The sequence below is a fragment of the Trichosurus vulpecula genome, chromosome 3, assembly GCF_011100635.1.
Source record: "Trichosurus vulpecula isolate mTriVul1 chromosome 3, mTriVul1.pri, whole genome shotgun sequence".
Classification (NCBI taxonomy): Eukaryota; Metazoa; Chordata; class Mammalia; order Diprotodontia; family Phalangeridae; genus Trichosurus; species Trichosurus vulpecula.
The window spans coordinates 16,746,720-16,762,648 of NC_050575.1; the positions used below are offsets into that span (position 1 = coordinate 16,746,720).

At 38.6% G+C, this 15,929-nt stretch overlaps 1 protein-coding gene across 2 annotated transcripts in view; it reads left to right on the plus strand.

Moving 5' to 3' along the window:
- Window positions 1-15,929, plus strand: part of TECPR2 (tectonin beta-propeller repeat containing 2) — a 147,498-nt gene that overhangs the window by 73,650 nt on the left and 57,919 nt on the right. For both annotated transcript variants that reach the window (XM_036750605.1, XM_036750606.1), the window contains exon 16: window positions 1,896-2,129. In XM_036750605.1, the coding sequence (XP_036606500.1) occupies window positions 1,896-2,129 (234 nt within the window). The remainder of the gene's footprint in view (window positions 1-1,895; window positions 2,130-15,929) is intronic.

Genomic DNA, 15,929 nt, shown 5'->3' on the forward strand with positions numbered 1-15,929 from the left:
ATCACAAATGACAGATGTAAATAATACAAAGAAATAAGAGTGATGTGAAATGATATGGACTGAAGAAAGTAGAACCAAAATAATATACATTCTAAAACTAAGAACAGCAACAAAATCCAGGAAAACTTAGAAGGAAGAAAACTCTAAACAAAAACCAGAAATAAACAGGATAATTTAGTAACCAGTTTTGATAGAGGTAAATGTAGAGAGCTGGTCTCACATCCAAGAAGACCTGGGTTCAGTTCCTGCCTCTGACACACCTGGTCGTGTGAGACCTTGGGCAAATCATGTGACCTCTCAGGACTCCAGGACTAAGTTGAAAGAGAGTTGCTAACCTGCATTGGTGTAGGGAGTTTCCTCATCAGAGAGTTTACTATACCATTGAAATGCTAGGTCCCGTCCTATCTGTATGACTTTTTTTGGGTAGATTTTTCTATGTCAGATTGCTGCTGGTGGTTATATTTTTTTTGTTAAAATTAATATGCACATTTTAACAAACTCTAATAAAAGAAGTTTTTCATGTACAGTCTTAAAAATATTCTTGTTTGTGTATTTGAATGTGTTTGATAATTACTGTTTATGAAAAGAAATTTTTAAAAGAATGGGGTCGTCATTTTGGCACTCTACTTCTTAAACATTGCCAAACTTTTTATCTAAAGTGGAAATTGAGTATTTTTTTCACCTTAATAGGAAAATTCAGTTATATGAAGAAAGACAATCCTATATTAATGAATGTCAATAACTAGAGCTCTGGTTCAGAGCTTTCCAATGCTTAAGGCTATAAAAAGTTAGTTGAGATTTGTAGCCAAAAGAAAATTCCTTCAGTCCTTTTCATTGTGCTTTTTTAGCAATTCATGTATCATTAAACACTTCCTGAGTCCCAAACTCAGGGGAGGAGAAAAATTTAGGCAAGATATTGTTCTTACTCTTAATCAAGTTTATAGTCTGGTGGAGAATAGAACATATACACAAATAACTATAATTCATTTGTTAACTCATTCATCCAATAAATATTTATTAGGTGAGTATGATGTCCAAAGCACTGTACTTGAGAGGGAAGGAAAGAGAGAGGGAAAGAATAAGTATTTATATAGCACCAACTTTGTGCCAGGCACTAGGCTAAGCACTTTTTAAAAATATTAGCTCATTTGAGCCTCATAATAGCCCTGTGATGTAAATGATCTATTATCCCCATTTTACAGTTGAGGAAACTGAGGCAAACAGTTTAAGTTACCTGTCTACTCCTTTGCAGAGATGGGAGATCCACAGATATGGTACACTGCATGTATGTTCAGATTTTATTTGATATATCAATTGGTTTTGCTGATTTTTTTCCCTCTGTTCTTTTTTCTTAAAAAAAAAATGATTTGTTATATGGGGTAGTTTTCTGGGAGGGAGTAAGCAGGAAGGATACTGGGATAAATTTTGGTGCTATAAAACAAAGATTTCCACAAAATTTATTTAAAAAAATATATCAGTCCCTGTCCCCATAGCATCAAGTATCGAGTTGTAAGGCACATACACAAATAATTAGAATACAAGATAATGCATGATAAATTCATTGGAGAGGTACCAAAAACACCCCAAATCCTCTGTGAAATGTAAAGGGCAAAAGGGCCTTGTTTTTTGTTGCTTCTGTTACCTCTTATTCTAGCTGTGTTGGCAGCATTGTTTCAAATGGACTTTGTATTTGCGTTTGAATCAGCTAACCAATAGAAACATAAAAGCAATAGAAGTTACCAGCAAACTTGCATTTTAGTCAGTAGCTATACAATTTTTGTAGTTAGTTTGCTTGACATATGCGTAAAATTAAAATGCTGACTTGTTCCACATTTAGTCCAGATGACTTACTTGTGAATAGTGCTTAACAACAAATGTGGATATTTTTTTCACAGGAAGCTTTTTGTGGTTGTGCCAGAGTGCCAAGGATCTGTTTTGTGTGAGTGACCAGAATCCTCAATTCCGTCCTTCTACAGTTCAGCTGCCTCCTGAGACTGAAATGATAGCATACTCTGCCTGCCAGGATGCCATATGGGGCTTAGACAGCTTTGGACAAGTGTTTATCAGAACCCTGTCCAAAAGTTGCCCAACAGGAATGCATTGGATGAGGCTGGACCTTTCTCAGCTAGGTATGGCTACTGAGTTATCTTTCTTTAAATTGTGATTTAAGTCACTTACCATGCTGATGTAGAAGAAAGAATGCTGAACTTGGAATCAGGAATGTGAAAAAATTGTGCATTAGGAAGTTAAAGTCCAAACTAGTCTAGTTTTTAAGGTTCTTTACAATATAACTGTTACCTGTCTTTTCAAACTTGTTTCCTGTTACTCTTCTACTTGTGCTCAGCTACATGTGTTCAGTCAAACTAAACTTCTTACTGTTTAACAAAAGTGCCCAAGATTTCCCTGCCTCATTGCCTTTTGTTCACGCTATATCCCTCTTACTTGGAATGCCTTCCTTCATTTCCTTCTTGACAACCTTGCCTTTTAAAATTCTACCCATCCTTCATGGCCTACCTCAAATACCACCTCCTCTGTGAAGTCTTCCCTGTTCCTGCCAGCAAGATATCACTGTCTTTGTATTCACACAGTTTTATAACCTCAATTATAATGGTAGTGTCTAGAATGTATGTCTTATTCTGTACCTGTAGTCACGCACTTCTCCACCAAGTGGTGGGAAGCATGTTTTATCATTGTCCTGGGCTTGTGATTGGTCACTGAAGAGAGTTCTTAAGTCTTTCCACACTATCCTTTACAGTGTTGTTATCATTATATCAGTGGTTCTCCTGGTTATGCACATTTCATCCTCTGCTCATACTTTTCCATCAGTTCATACAAGTTTTCTTAGGTTTCTCTGAATTTGTCCCTTTCATTATTTATTAGTACTCAGTAATAGTCTAATACATTCATATACCATAATTTGTTAATCTATTACCTACTTGATGGCCACTTGCTTTGTTTTTTGTTCTTTGCTACTTCAAAAAGTGTTGCTATGAATATTTTTATACATGTAGGGCCTTTTATCTCTTTGAGATACATGCCTAGTGGTGGTATAGTTGTTTCAGAGGATATGCACAATTTATTAACTTTTGTGTATTCCAGAATGGCTGGACTAATTAATATCTCAACCAACAGTACATCAGGGTGCCTGTCCTTCCATGGCCTCCTCCAGTGATTGTCATTTTATATTTTTTTTGGTCATCTGACCATTTGGTGGGAGGTGGAAGCTCAAAGACATTTTAATTTTCGTTTCTCTTTTTATTAGTCATTTGGAGCATTTTTTCATAAGGTTGTTGTAGCATGTATGCCTGAGAACTGACTTTTCATTTCTTCTGACTATTTATCTCTTGGGCAATCGTTCTTGTTCTTATATATTTGAATCAGTCTTTGCTTTTGAAGGCCCTTCATTACCAGACCTCAGCCTACCTTTCAAGCCTTATTAAACATTATTCTCCTTCCTACACTGTACAGTCCAAACAGAATGACTTGGTTACTGCTCCTCACACATGATGCTTAATATCCTGTCTCCCTGTCTTTGCACTGGCTGTTGCCCTTTGCCTGAAGTACACTTCCTCTTCACCTGTATGTCTTAGAATCATGTTTCCTTCAAAACTCAGTGCATGTGACCCCTTCTACATTAAGCCTTTCTTGATTCCAGCTGGTAGTGCCCTCCCTCAAAAAAAACTGCCTTATAAATATTTTGTAGATATGTATATTTGAACATATTTTCTCTCCAATAGAATATGAGCTCCTTGAAAGTAGGGACTGTTTCATTTTTATCTTTATCCAGGGCTTAAGTACCAGTGCCTAACACATAGGATGCATTTAACAAGTGTTTGATTGGTCAATTTATATGAACGGTGATGAAGGATCAAGAAAGTTTTTGTGGAGGAGATAGTATCTGAGTTGAGCTTTTTATAGGATCAGAAGAGATTGAAGAGGCAAAATAGAATACATGAGCAAAAACATGCAGGTAAATATAGGCAGGGCATGTGGCATATTCAGGGGACAGAGAGTAGACCAGCTTGACTGGAGCTATGAAAATTTTGTAGAGGGTAATTTGAGAAAAAGCTGAAAAAGAGGAGGGTGCCGTATTGTGGAGTTATCTTGAATGCCAGGCAGAGGAGTTTGAACTTTAACCCAAAGGCAGTAGGGAACCACTGAAAGTGACATGACCAGAACCATATGTAAGAGAGGTTATCTTGGTAATGATTTGAAGGACAGATTGAAGTATGGAGATAGAAAGAGCTACTGTGAATTAGGTTATATTGAGGACCTGAGTTAGCATGGTAGCAATGGGAATAGGTTAAAAAAAATTGTTCAAATGAGTTTTATGGATGCCTTCTTTTTAGTGTCATTTTAAAATAAATATTTTCTTAAAAAATTTAAACATTAAATATTTTTAATCCTTTTTCCTTCCCCTGTTCCTAATTTATTCCTTCCCTGTGAAGAAATGAAAAGAAAATAGTTACACAAAACCAACTGACCAGTGAAGTGTGTCTGATAGTATATAGGATATCCTGCAACTCTATGCCCTTTCCTTCCTGCCTTCCCTGAAAGAAGGCAAGTGATTGCTCATCTGTTTGGGGGTTTAAGATTGGTTATTACAATTGCTTACCATTTAACTTCATTCTAGTATTCTTTTCCTTTGCACTGTTGTAGTCATTGTACGTTGTTCTGCTGGGTTTTTTCCACTTTGCATCCTTTCGTAGAGGTTTTCCTGCACTTCTCTGTATTGCTCACATTCACTGTTTTCTTTTGATGCCATTGTTTTCTGCTGCATTTGTATACCACAAATTAATTAGCCAGATAAATGTCAGATCTTTATTAGTTAAATAATTCTGACTTACATTATCAGTCTATTAGACATGAAAATAGTTTCATAAATTTTTAAGAAATGAATGATAAAAGGAAAAAAACTGTTGGATGCAAATAAAATGAAGACTGGAATAGTAGCACAAGGGTGGAAAATAGAGGAATCATAGCTACTCACATTTTTATAACACTTCAGAATTCGCAAAGCAATTTTCTACATAGTTTTCCAATTGATCCTCACATTGACCCTATTATGTAAGAGGAGGAGAGATGTTAATCTCCATTTACAGATGAGAAAACAGCCTCAGAATGGTTTGTGACTTTCTCAGGATTACATAGCTTATAGGTATCAGAACCTATTATCCAATGGAGACTTTGTCCTGGTCTCACAAAAATCATGGTTAAATAAGAGAAATAGAGAATATATGCAAATACAAATAGCTAAAATGCAAAGCAGAATGAGATGAGTCATTGAAAAGGGACAGTGTGGTGTGGGAGTTCAGAGGAGAGAGACATCAGTTCCTACCGACGTTTATCAAACTTCACCTTGCCTTACAAAGAATTCTGTTAAAGGCCCACTGGGGGTCACTCCTGAGCTTATTTTAAGGTTCTGAAAGAAGCAAGTAGCAGACTTAGTTTTTGAACTCAAGTCCTCTGACTCCAAATCTGGTTCTTTTTCCAGTATTGTTATTCTTAGGATACCCCATTATTTTATAAAAAGCTCCTGGTGTTCACTCATTTTCCCCACCACACAGAGCAGGAAAATAGGCCTTTTGGTTTGCTTTTTGTCAGGACCAGATGTTACCCAATCTTTTCTCTCTCCATGTTCCTGGCACTGTTCCCTCATTGGACTTTGCCAGCCTCAAACAAGGAGGCTAAGGCCCTTGTGGCAAGAGAATAATCATGTGAAAAGTTGTGCCAGCCTCGGCTCGGTGGAGAATTGAACTGCCCACCCTCTCATTCCTCCCTACCCTCAACCCCATCCCAGGACACACGTAGAAGCAGCTTCATTCCTTGACACTAAAGCAGATGCCACATTTCTGAAGCCTGGCATCTCGCTTGATCATCAGAGCAAATGGGGGAATTTCTGTGGAAGGGAAGCCTCGCTTCTTTGGAATACTATTATGTTTATATTCTTTAAGTACAGTAGGCCTTTAATATGATATTCTAATAGTAGTATTAATGTGTTATCTCGGTTCTGCTGCTGATGTAGTTTTTAGGTGGTCTTGTTCAATAAATCTGACTTCATTTCAACAAGATTTTTGATCATCTGCTATTTTCCTAGCATTGTACAAGGAGCTGTGGGAAAAAAGAAAACAGTACCTGTGCTCAAGGAGTCCATGGTGTGATTGAGATAAAAGGAGGCAGTATATTAATCTTGTGCTGGAATAGGTAGTTGAGACACTGCCCCTTCAGCCTATAATCGACCTCACAGCGTTCTCATTATGGTGACACATTCTTCTTCAGCAGCACCTATCAAGCTTAACAGATATGTCAAAATCATTATAGTTCATCAGAAGACTACTGTTATAGTTCTTTCTGTAATCATGATCATCATTCCTTACATTAATATGAAACTTCACAAAGTTTTTCGTTCAGGACAGCCTCATGAGATATAGGTAGTACAAGTAATAGTAGTTCATACAGATGAAGACACTGATACTTGGAGAGATAAGGTACCTTGCCCATAGCTACATGAGAAGTAATTGAGTCAGTATTTGAGCAAAGGTCTTTTGGCTCCATGCTTGTTGTTCTTTTTAGTGTATCAGAGATTTTATCATTACAGGTAAAAACATTTTTTAAAAAAATTTTCATACTGCAGTCATTTCCAAATATACGCTTCCCCTCTCCTCTTCCACCATAGAACCATCCGTTGTAACAAGCAAAAACCAGTTAAAACCAAATTACACAATGCTGGGTTCTGATGACCTAATTCCTCCCTGTACCTCCTCTAGCCCTCAAGAAGTAGAAAGTATTGCATTATCTCTTTGCCATCTGGAACTAACATCACAACTAATTCATTGCATTTAATCTGCATTCAAGCTATTATCTAGTGTTGTTTTCACTTATGTATTTAGTCATCAGTTCGTATAGATCTCATATTTCTCCAAATTTCTTGCGTTTCCTATGGTGTAATAATCTTTGTAGCTTTTTAAGTGAAAAAAATCACTATGATTACCAGTCGTCATGAGTTCCTTGAAGACAAAAGTAGAATGTTTGATCTGAAAGGCAGTGTGGCATAGTGGAGAGGATGCTGGGCTTTGTAGGAGGAAACCGGGATTAAACTCTTAACATTTACTAGCTGTGTAAGCCTGTGAGAATCTTCTTACCTCCTTTTCTGTAAACTTGAGAGGATAAAGCTTGAACTCCATTTAGCTTATATGGTTGTTGTAAGGAAAGGGGTTTGTAAACTTTAAAGTATGGCCTTGTTATTATGAACTGGAGGAATTTTTCGTAAGACCAAAAAAACCAATAAATGCTAAATTCTCATAACATAGGTGGTACCAAATTCTAATAGTTTTTGCTGATATTATAACAAGCTAATTTTTTTTAGATGAGTGAAGAAGAATTCCTGAGCTCAGAATCAGTTGATCTCGTTTCAAGTGCCGACTGCTTTACTTAGCACTTACATGTCTATGGGCAAATTTTTTCACCTCTCTGAGCCTCTTTCATCATTTATAAAAGTGAGATAACAATCAAATGAGATAATGAATATAAAGAACTTTGTAAATTAATGTGAATTATTATTTATGAGAAACTGAAATTTGATGTCAAGTCAAAATGAAAAAGGTGGATTTTATTTTGCTTTGGGAAAAAAGTTTTAAAAGTAAAACTACATATAAACTTTTGATTTAATGAGAATTGATCAGTTGAGTTGACAGAAGTTACTGACTGAGCACATGTAATATTTTCTGCTCTCTTGGATAAACTATTTCAGTAGTAGTCTCTATGACATTTTTGATTAGGTAACTTCCAAGTGTCAGAGTTCCCAAATAGAATAAGATACATGATCTTTGTAACTGAAGATGAAACAAACATTCTTTACCATTGTCTGGCTTTTGCTGTAGCACTGTTTGGAAAGACATTTTCTTTCAAGGTGTTTCTGCTTTGAAAATGCAAAATAAAAAGCACATTCTCCTGTAGATGTAAATAATATTAAGCAACGATTTGCAATTCTGTATTTGATTGCACCGAAGCATGTTAAGGTCAAATCACTCTAACAGCTGGGACGTTGTGTCCCAGGATCATGTATATTAGACACTCTGTGATGCACAGTTAAAGGGGGTCTTAAATTCTATAATCACATTGGCTTAAATGTCAAAGAAGGAACATAATTTTGACCTCTGGATGTTCCTTCCCTGTTCTCCAAAATCATGTAGTATTCAAAAAGAGTTATAAAGACTGAGAAATCATAGCATTCCCCTTTTTACTGTAACCGTATTTTAGCATTACTAATAATAGCTTTGTTTCATGGGTTGCCATGGCCAAAATAATTCATTACCTAGTGGTCGGCCTCCTGGTAATGGGCCTCTTTCAGCTAGGTTTGTCTATGAAAAGCAGACCCAGTCTGTTGCCAGGCCCACATTCTAAGCCTCTTAAGTATGGCACAGCCCGCTGGAGCTTGTACTCCATTGGCATTGAGAACTTAGGGTCATTTCCACTTGGTATGAGGCATTACAGCAGGACATTGTGGAATACAGGTACGTGTTATTCAGAGGGTAACGAAAAGAGTCGTGGTCTAAATGAACGGCTGTGAGGTGATCAGCAATGAAATTTATAAAAGAAGCAGAAGAGGATATCATCCGAGGGGAGGTATGAGCAGAGGAGGAGGCGGGCTGATCATGCAGTGAGAATGAGGGCTAACTGGTGGGCCCGCCTGGATGCTGCGTTGCTACCTACATAATGGCAAGAGATACGGGGGAAACTCCTGGCATGTTGTATGCACTCCCTGGGGGAGACTTACAGGAAGCCATAGACACAAGTCACACAGGACGAGAAGGCTAAGGCTAAGATTGTGATCTGTGCCATGGAAAGGGTTACATATCATTGGAATCATAGATCCATCAAAATGTTAATAGCTTCCTCTGTGACTGACGAAATGGAGGACCAGACATTTTCTTCAATTTTCATGACCTTCCAAACCTCTCTAAAATAAGAGTTATTCACAAAAGGTAAAGTAGTTGTAGCTATCTCCATGGGCTAAGCCACCAGAAACCCTGATGAGGTAACACCTGATGAATTAACAGCAGAAAAGGCCAATTCTTAAGACCTAATGTGCTCATTCTTTCCCACCAGCCCTCACGCTCTGGCAAGATAGGAGCCATGAATTTGTCCTCTGAGGTCCACTCAGCAATTCCCTTGCAGCTGTTGTAGCAGTCTCTGCCAGCACAGCCTCCTCCCTGCCCCGCCCCAGCCCTGGCTTCATTTTGTTGTAACGAGCAACAGAACTCAACTCTCCCCTTAAAGGTTCTCCCCAGAAAGTGAACATAAAGGAAAGTGGAAGGTTGCTCTGCCTGGGGTGGCAGTATGCTGCACCCCAGCATAACTTAGCCATACAACTAAAGAACAGAAGGATTGGGGCAGGATGCCAGCATGTATTTGGGGTTCCCCTACACCTGAACAAAAGGGTACTAGCATCCAGCTTCAGCCAGTTCTTCCACCTGGGGAAGGTACTGAAGCCAGGGAAAAATTAATTTCTTAGCATGAGAAAAGACTGAAACAGCTTTAAGATCTAGCTCTTGGGGGATCCACCACCAAAGGAGAACGATTCAGAAAGCAACTGGAAAATATAAAGAAAAAAGATTGAAACCACCAAAGATCTCAGAATGAAAGAAGTCAGTTTAAAACCTTGAGCACACAAGCAGATAAGTCAACAGGGAAGATATTAAGAGCAGAAGGAAAGATGGGCCTCTGGGACATCTAATGAGTTCAAACATCTCAGAATAAATGTTGTAAGACAAAGGAAAATGAATCAATACCTGATGAGACAAAGGAACTGGTGCATTCCCAAGACAGCATGGAAACACATGCAGCAGGATGTTTCTGAATGTTTCAAGAGAGAAATAAGAATTGTGAAAGAAGAATTTATGTCTATAATAAAAAAATTTGAATCCATAGTGGTAAGCCTCTGGAGAGAATCAAAAGAGAGATCATATGATAAAGAAAAGAAAAAGCAATACTGAACACATGATCTCTATACAAACAGAAAGAACGTTTTTGTCTTGCAGTTAGAATGTTTAGAAACAATCTAAGCATTGTAGGTCTTCCAGAAAAACGTAAGTAAAAAAACCTGAAAAGCGTAATGTAAGAAATAGTACAAGAAAACTGCCTGAAATGTGTGAAAAAAGAAAACAAGTGCCAATCAAAAGAATCCACAGATTGCCTGTGGGAAAATAAAAACAAAAAAAACCCAGTGCTACATACTCCAAGTCATAGTGGTTAAATGAACAATTCCAGTGACATACAACAGTTCTGTAAGTTACTAGGAACAAGACCTTCAGATATAAAGGAAGAGAATTTTGAGCAACACAAGACTATTCTGTACCCACTAGAAACCACAGAAAGGAATAGAATAATGTGTTCTGAAGAGCAAAGGCCCTTAATAGCTTCCTCCATTAAAACCTTCAAGTTCTTCATCTTGGTGTCAAGATAACTGAATTTTCAAAAGATATGAAAGTGGAATGCAAGTCCTGACAGATATGCCACTGTCTCAGCTGCTTGGTGAATCAGTTTAATTCTACACTATCCTCGATGTTCAAGTCCTTTGCCCCATTTATTACCAATAGTTCCTTGCCAGACTTCTAACCTGGAATTACTCCCACCATCTGTTTCTGTCTTTTCTCCTATTCACATGCTGCTGAATGAAGCTAAAGAAAATCATAAAATCATGCTGACTAAATCCACTATAAATTTGTTACATAATACCAATTGAACCCTTGCTGCAATAAGACAAGCTTTTGAAATCTCCCAATCAGCTCACTACATCACTCACCACAGTGGGGTTTTCCAAACCTTTTCATCCCTCCTCAAACCTCCCATGGCATCCTCTTCTGAAAACCATGCCTAATACTTCGTTGACAAAATTGAGATCATTCTCCAACAGCTCCTCTTCTTCCCTCTTCTGCATCTCACAACATTCAGATTTCTTCTATTATTTGTTTTTACAGTGCTTTGTATATAGCAGATGCTTAGTAAATACTTTTTTCCATTCATTCACCTCCTTCACTGTTGCCTCACACGAAGAGGTGGCCCTGCTCCTTGCCAGCACAAACCCTTGATCCCATTCCATCTTCATCATTCAGCTGAAACAGCTCTCTTTAAAGTTACCAATGATTTCTTAATTGCCAAATCTAATGGCCTTTTCTCAGTTCATATCCTTCTTGACTTCTCTGCTGCCTTTGGCACCATTGATTACCCTCTCCTCCTTGATATCCATGTTGGGAGAGATCTCTACTCTAAATTTTCATAGCACTACTTTGTCCTTGTTCTCCTTCTAACTGGGACCATTCCTTCTCAGTCTTCTGAGCTGGATCTTTATCAGTGGCATACCCACTAAAGGTGGGTATCCCACAAGGCTCTGACTTGGACCCTCTTTTCTTTTCCCTTTATGCTTCCTTGCTTAGTGATCTTGTCAGGTTCCATGAATTCCATTAGCAGATGATTCTTAGATTTATTTATCAAATCCTAAGATCACCTCTTTCCTGATGTTGAGACTCATACCTACAGTTCCCTATTGGATATCTCAAAGTGGGTGTTCCACAAACACCTCAAACTCAGCATGTTCAGAACAGAAGTTATTATCTTTTCCCCCAAACTCTCTCCTTTTCCAAATTTCTCCATTACTATTGAGTGTACCACTATATTCCCAATTATCCAGGTGCATAATCTAGGTATTATCTTTGATACTTCACTCACCTCTCTGCCCGCCCTCCCCCCTACCCATTATGCAGTCTTTTGCCGAGTCCTTTTATTTCTACATTGGGAACATCACTTATATATGTCCCCCTCTCTCATTTTGTAGGCTCTCATCACTTCATGCCTTTTGGTTGGTTTCTCTGCTTCAAGGCTCTTCCCACTCTATTTTATCCTCTACTTAGCTGACAAAGATCTAAATCATAGATCTAACCATGTCACTCTCCTCTTTAGTAAATTCCAGTGGTTCTCTATATTCCCTCCAAGATACACAATCACTTATTTAGCTTTTAAAGTCCTTCATAGACGGGTCCCTTCCTACCTTTCTTGTCTTCTTACACTTTACTCCTCTTTCCATACTCTGTGATCCAGTAACATTGACCTTTTAGCTCTTGCTGGCACATGACATTTCATCACATCCCATCTCTGTCCTTTTTTTCTGGCTGTTCTCCATGCCTGGAATAGTCTCTTTTCATGACTCTGCTTCTTTCATATGTCATCTAATATCCTCCCTTCTTCCAGAGGCCTTTGTTGGTTCCCCTCAATACTAGTGCCCTCTGAGATTGCCTCCAATTTACCTAGTTTTATCTTGTTTGTACAGGGTTGTTTGTATATTGTCACCTCCATTAGGATGTGAGCTCCTTGAAGAAAGGGACTGTTATTGCCTTTCTGTTTGTGCCTGGTATAATTAGGAGTCAGGCACATGTGCAGACCCCATCAGCTTGCATAGATGGCATCTTTACATGCAAAACACTAGGGAGCTACTTCTTAGAGAAGTGTGATGTCATGGAAGGAAAGTGCGTGGGTTTAGCACATTGACTTGACTTAATCTGACCGCTGGAAAACACAGTGAGTTATTGTGCCTGTTGTTATAGTGCCACCCTACCTAAATTCATCTCAGAACATTAGATGTAAGATTTTAAATTGTTTGCCAACTATAACTCATTTTTTGATCGTTAAATCTTAAAGCAGTTGTGATCTATGTTAATGAAAGGAGTCACAATATAATTTGGTTTTCACAGCAACCCTACACAATAATATTGGAAATATATTTCTCATTTTACATATAAGATACTTAGGTTTAGAGAGGAGAAATGACTTACCCAGAGTTACTCAGTTAATAAATACATGAGCCAGTACTAGAAGTCAGGTCTTCTAATACCAAGTTCAGCAGTCTTTCCACTGCTAAAGAATACTTCTTAGTTGAATTAACTTGAAAACTCTATAATCAAGTAAAAGTATGTCGATATTTAAACACCAGTAGTACTTACTGAGGCAGTTAGGTAGCTCAGTGGATAGAACACTCACTCTGGAGTGAGAAGATCTGAGTTTAAATCTGGCCTCAGACACTTAGTAGCTATGTGACCTTTTGCAAGCCATCTAACCTCTGTTTGGCCTTAATCCACTGGAGAAAAAAATGGCAAACCACTCTTGTCAAGAAAACCCCTTCAACAATACTGGTGTGCTGTGGTCCATGAAGTCATCAAGAGTTCGACACAACTGAACAAGTACCTATTGAGCCCTTTTATAAAAAATGGAATTTTTCATATATTTGTTATAGTTCTAATTTGTAAGCAACACATAAATCTTATCACCATTCTCTGGAGCAATGGGGACCAACTCAAAGAGAAAGGGGATGTTAAGCTGTACAGAAGGATCCTTGTGAGCCACATGTTGACTTAGAAAACCACAAATTAAAATTATCTGTGTTCTATTGTAGTTTCATTTGTTTTGTTAAATATTTCCCAAGTATATTTGAATATGGTTCCAGCAACACTTTGGCAGCATGTTTGATATCTCTGCTCTAAAATACAGTATGTGGGTTTAATCCCCTGGGAAAAATGACAATTGTACCATGTTTATTTCTCATTGCAAATAAATATGGATTATAGTAAACATGATAATGTTCAGTGCATTTTTAATCTAACAGTAATCATTTTTAAGTACCTACAATGTGCCAGCCTCTGTGCTCACTGTTGAGGATAGAAAAGGGGCAAAAGAAGCTCCTCAAGAAGCTTACAATCTAATGGAGTGTGTTGGCAATCAAAATGGGCTCTTAGCACTTAGTTCAACCAAGTGCCCTTGAAGAGTTTGGCCTTTATTCCTTGATCAAATTAGGAGTCCTTGACAACCTCCTTGCCTCAAGGGAAAGCCTAGTTTACATGGGTTTGAGTGACATGTTTGTGACATCAGAGGCTTTTAGACCACGTGGGTTTAAGTTGCATCTTTGTGACAATTTTAGGTCACGTGGGTGAGTCGCATGTGTGACTCACCCTTGACCCTGAAAAAGATACAAAACCAGGGGTTGGCTTTCTCTTTTTCAGAGCTCTGACCCACGGCCGTGATGGCACGAGTGACTCTGGGCCAGCCCTTGTTATGAGCTCCCGGGCTGAACTTAGATGTTACCAACTATGAATTGTATTTGGTCTGTCTGTTGATGTTTGTAATTTGTTTGTATTTGCTCTGAAGTTCAGGGTGCTGGCTTTTTCCCCTGAACTAAGTGAATGGTATTTGTATGCTGAATTAAAGTAAGCTTGTTAACCCCTTAATGTTGCTTTCCTTAGTAAAGCAGATCAAAAGAACCTGGGCTTTGGCAGCATTCTGTGAGCTGGTTGTTGTTGGTTTTACACCCCCACAGCAGCTGCTACCCGGATTGTTGAAACATGGAGGAAACAACATGCAAACAAATATACATAGAAAACAAGCTATATACAGAATAAATAGAAAATAATTAACAAAGAGAAGAGTCTGGAATTAAGAGAGATTGGAGAAAGTTTCCTGTAGAAGGTAGAATTTCAGTTAGAACTTAAAGGAAGCCAGGGAAATCAGTAGTCAGAATGGAAGAGAGAGCATATTCCAGGCATGGGGGACAACCAGAGAAAATGCATGGAACTGAGAATTGTTGTGTCTTATTCATGGAACAGCCTTTAAAAAGGTCAGTGTCACTGGACAAAGAATATGTGGCAAGAAGGTGTAAGAAGATTGAATAGGTAGGATGAAGGTAAACCAAGTGATGAAAGACTTTGGAGACCAAACAGTGTTTTGTATTTGATTCTGGAGGCAATAGGGAGCCTGTGTGTGTGTGTGTGTGTGTGCTTGCACGCGAGCACGCGTGTGTGTGGTTAGACCTGTGCTTTAGGAGTATCACTTTAGTGCCTGAATAGAGAATGAATTGGAGTGGAAAGAGATTAAGGTAGGCAGACCCACCAGCAAGCTATTGAAGTAGTCCAGGCATGAGGTGATGAGGGTCTCCACCAAGGTGGTAGCAATGTCAGAGGAGAGAAGGGGACCTATTGGAGATACGTGGCAAAGGTGACATTGACAGCCATAGACAACAACTTGAATGTGGAGGGGGGAGGGAGGAGGGTGTGGTGAGAAATAGTGAGTAGTAAGGGTGACTTCTGGGTTTTAAGCCTGAAATATGGGAGGGTGGTATTGCCCTCTATAGTCATAGGGAAAGTAGGAGGGGGGGAGAGAATTAGAGGGGAAAACAGAGTTCTGTTTTAGTAGTGTTAAGTTTAAGGTATCTACTGTACATCTGGTTTGGGATGATTGAAGGCATTTTGGAGATGTGAGATTGGAGTTCAGTAGGATAGATAGATTTGAGCATCAGCATCAAGGTGGTAATTAAATCCCTGAAAGCTAGTAAGATCACTAAGCCAAGTAGTTATAGAGGGTGAAGAGAAGAGAACAACAGAACCCTGAGGGAGAGGTATAGTTAAAGGATGAGAATCCAGCCTAGGAGACAGAGAAGTAGTTAGATATGTAGGGTGAGAACCAGGAGAGAATGGTGTCTTGAAAACCTAAAGAGGAGAGTATGATCAACAAGTGTCAAAAGCTGCAAATAAGTCAAGGTGAGTGAGGATAGAGAAAAAGTTACTGGATTTGGCAACTAAGAGATCATTAGTAACTTTAGAGAGGGCAGATTTTCAGGGAATAAGGTCAGAAGTCAGATTGAAGGGAGTTGAGAAGAGAATGAGAGGAGAAAAATGGAGGACCATCATAGATGGCCTTTTCAAGAAGTTTATTTATGAAGAGCAGAAGAGATAGAAGACAGTAGTGAGTGGGGATGAAAGGATCAACTAAGGGGTTTTTCAGGATGGGGAAACATGGGCATGTTTGTGGGCAGTAGGGAATGAGCCAGTAAGACAGGGAGAAATTGGAAATCAGCAAAAGAGTGGGGATGACGCAGGTGGCAGTCCTGC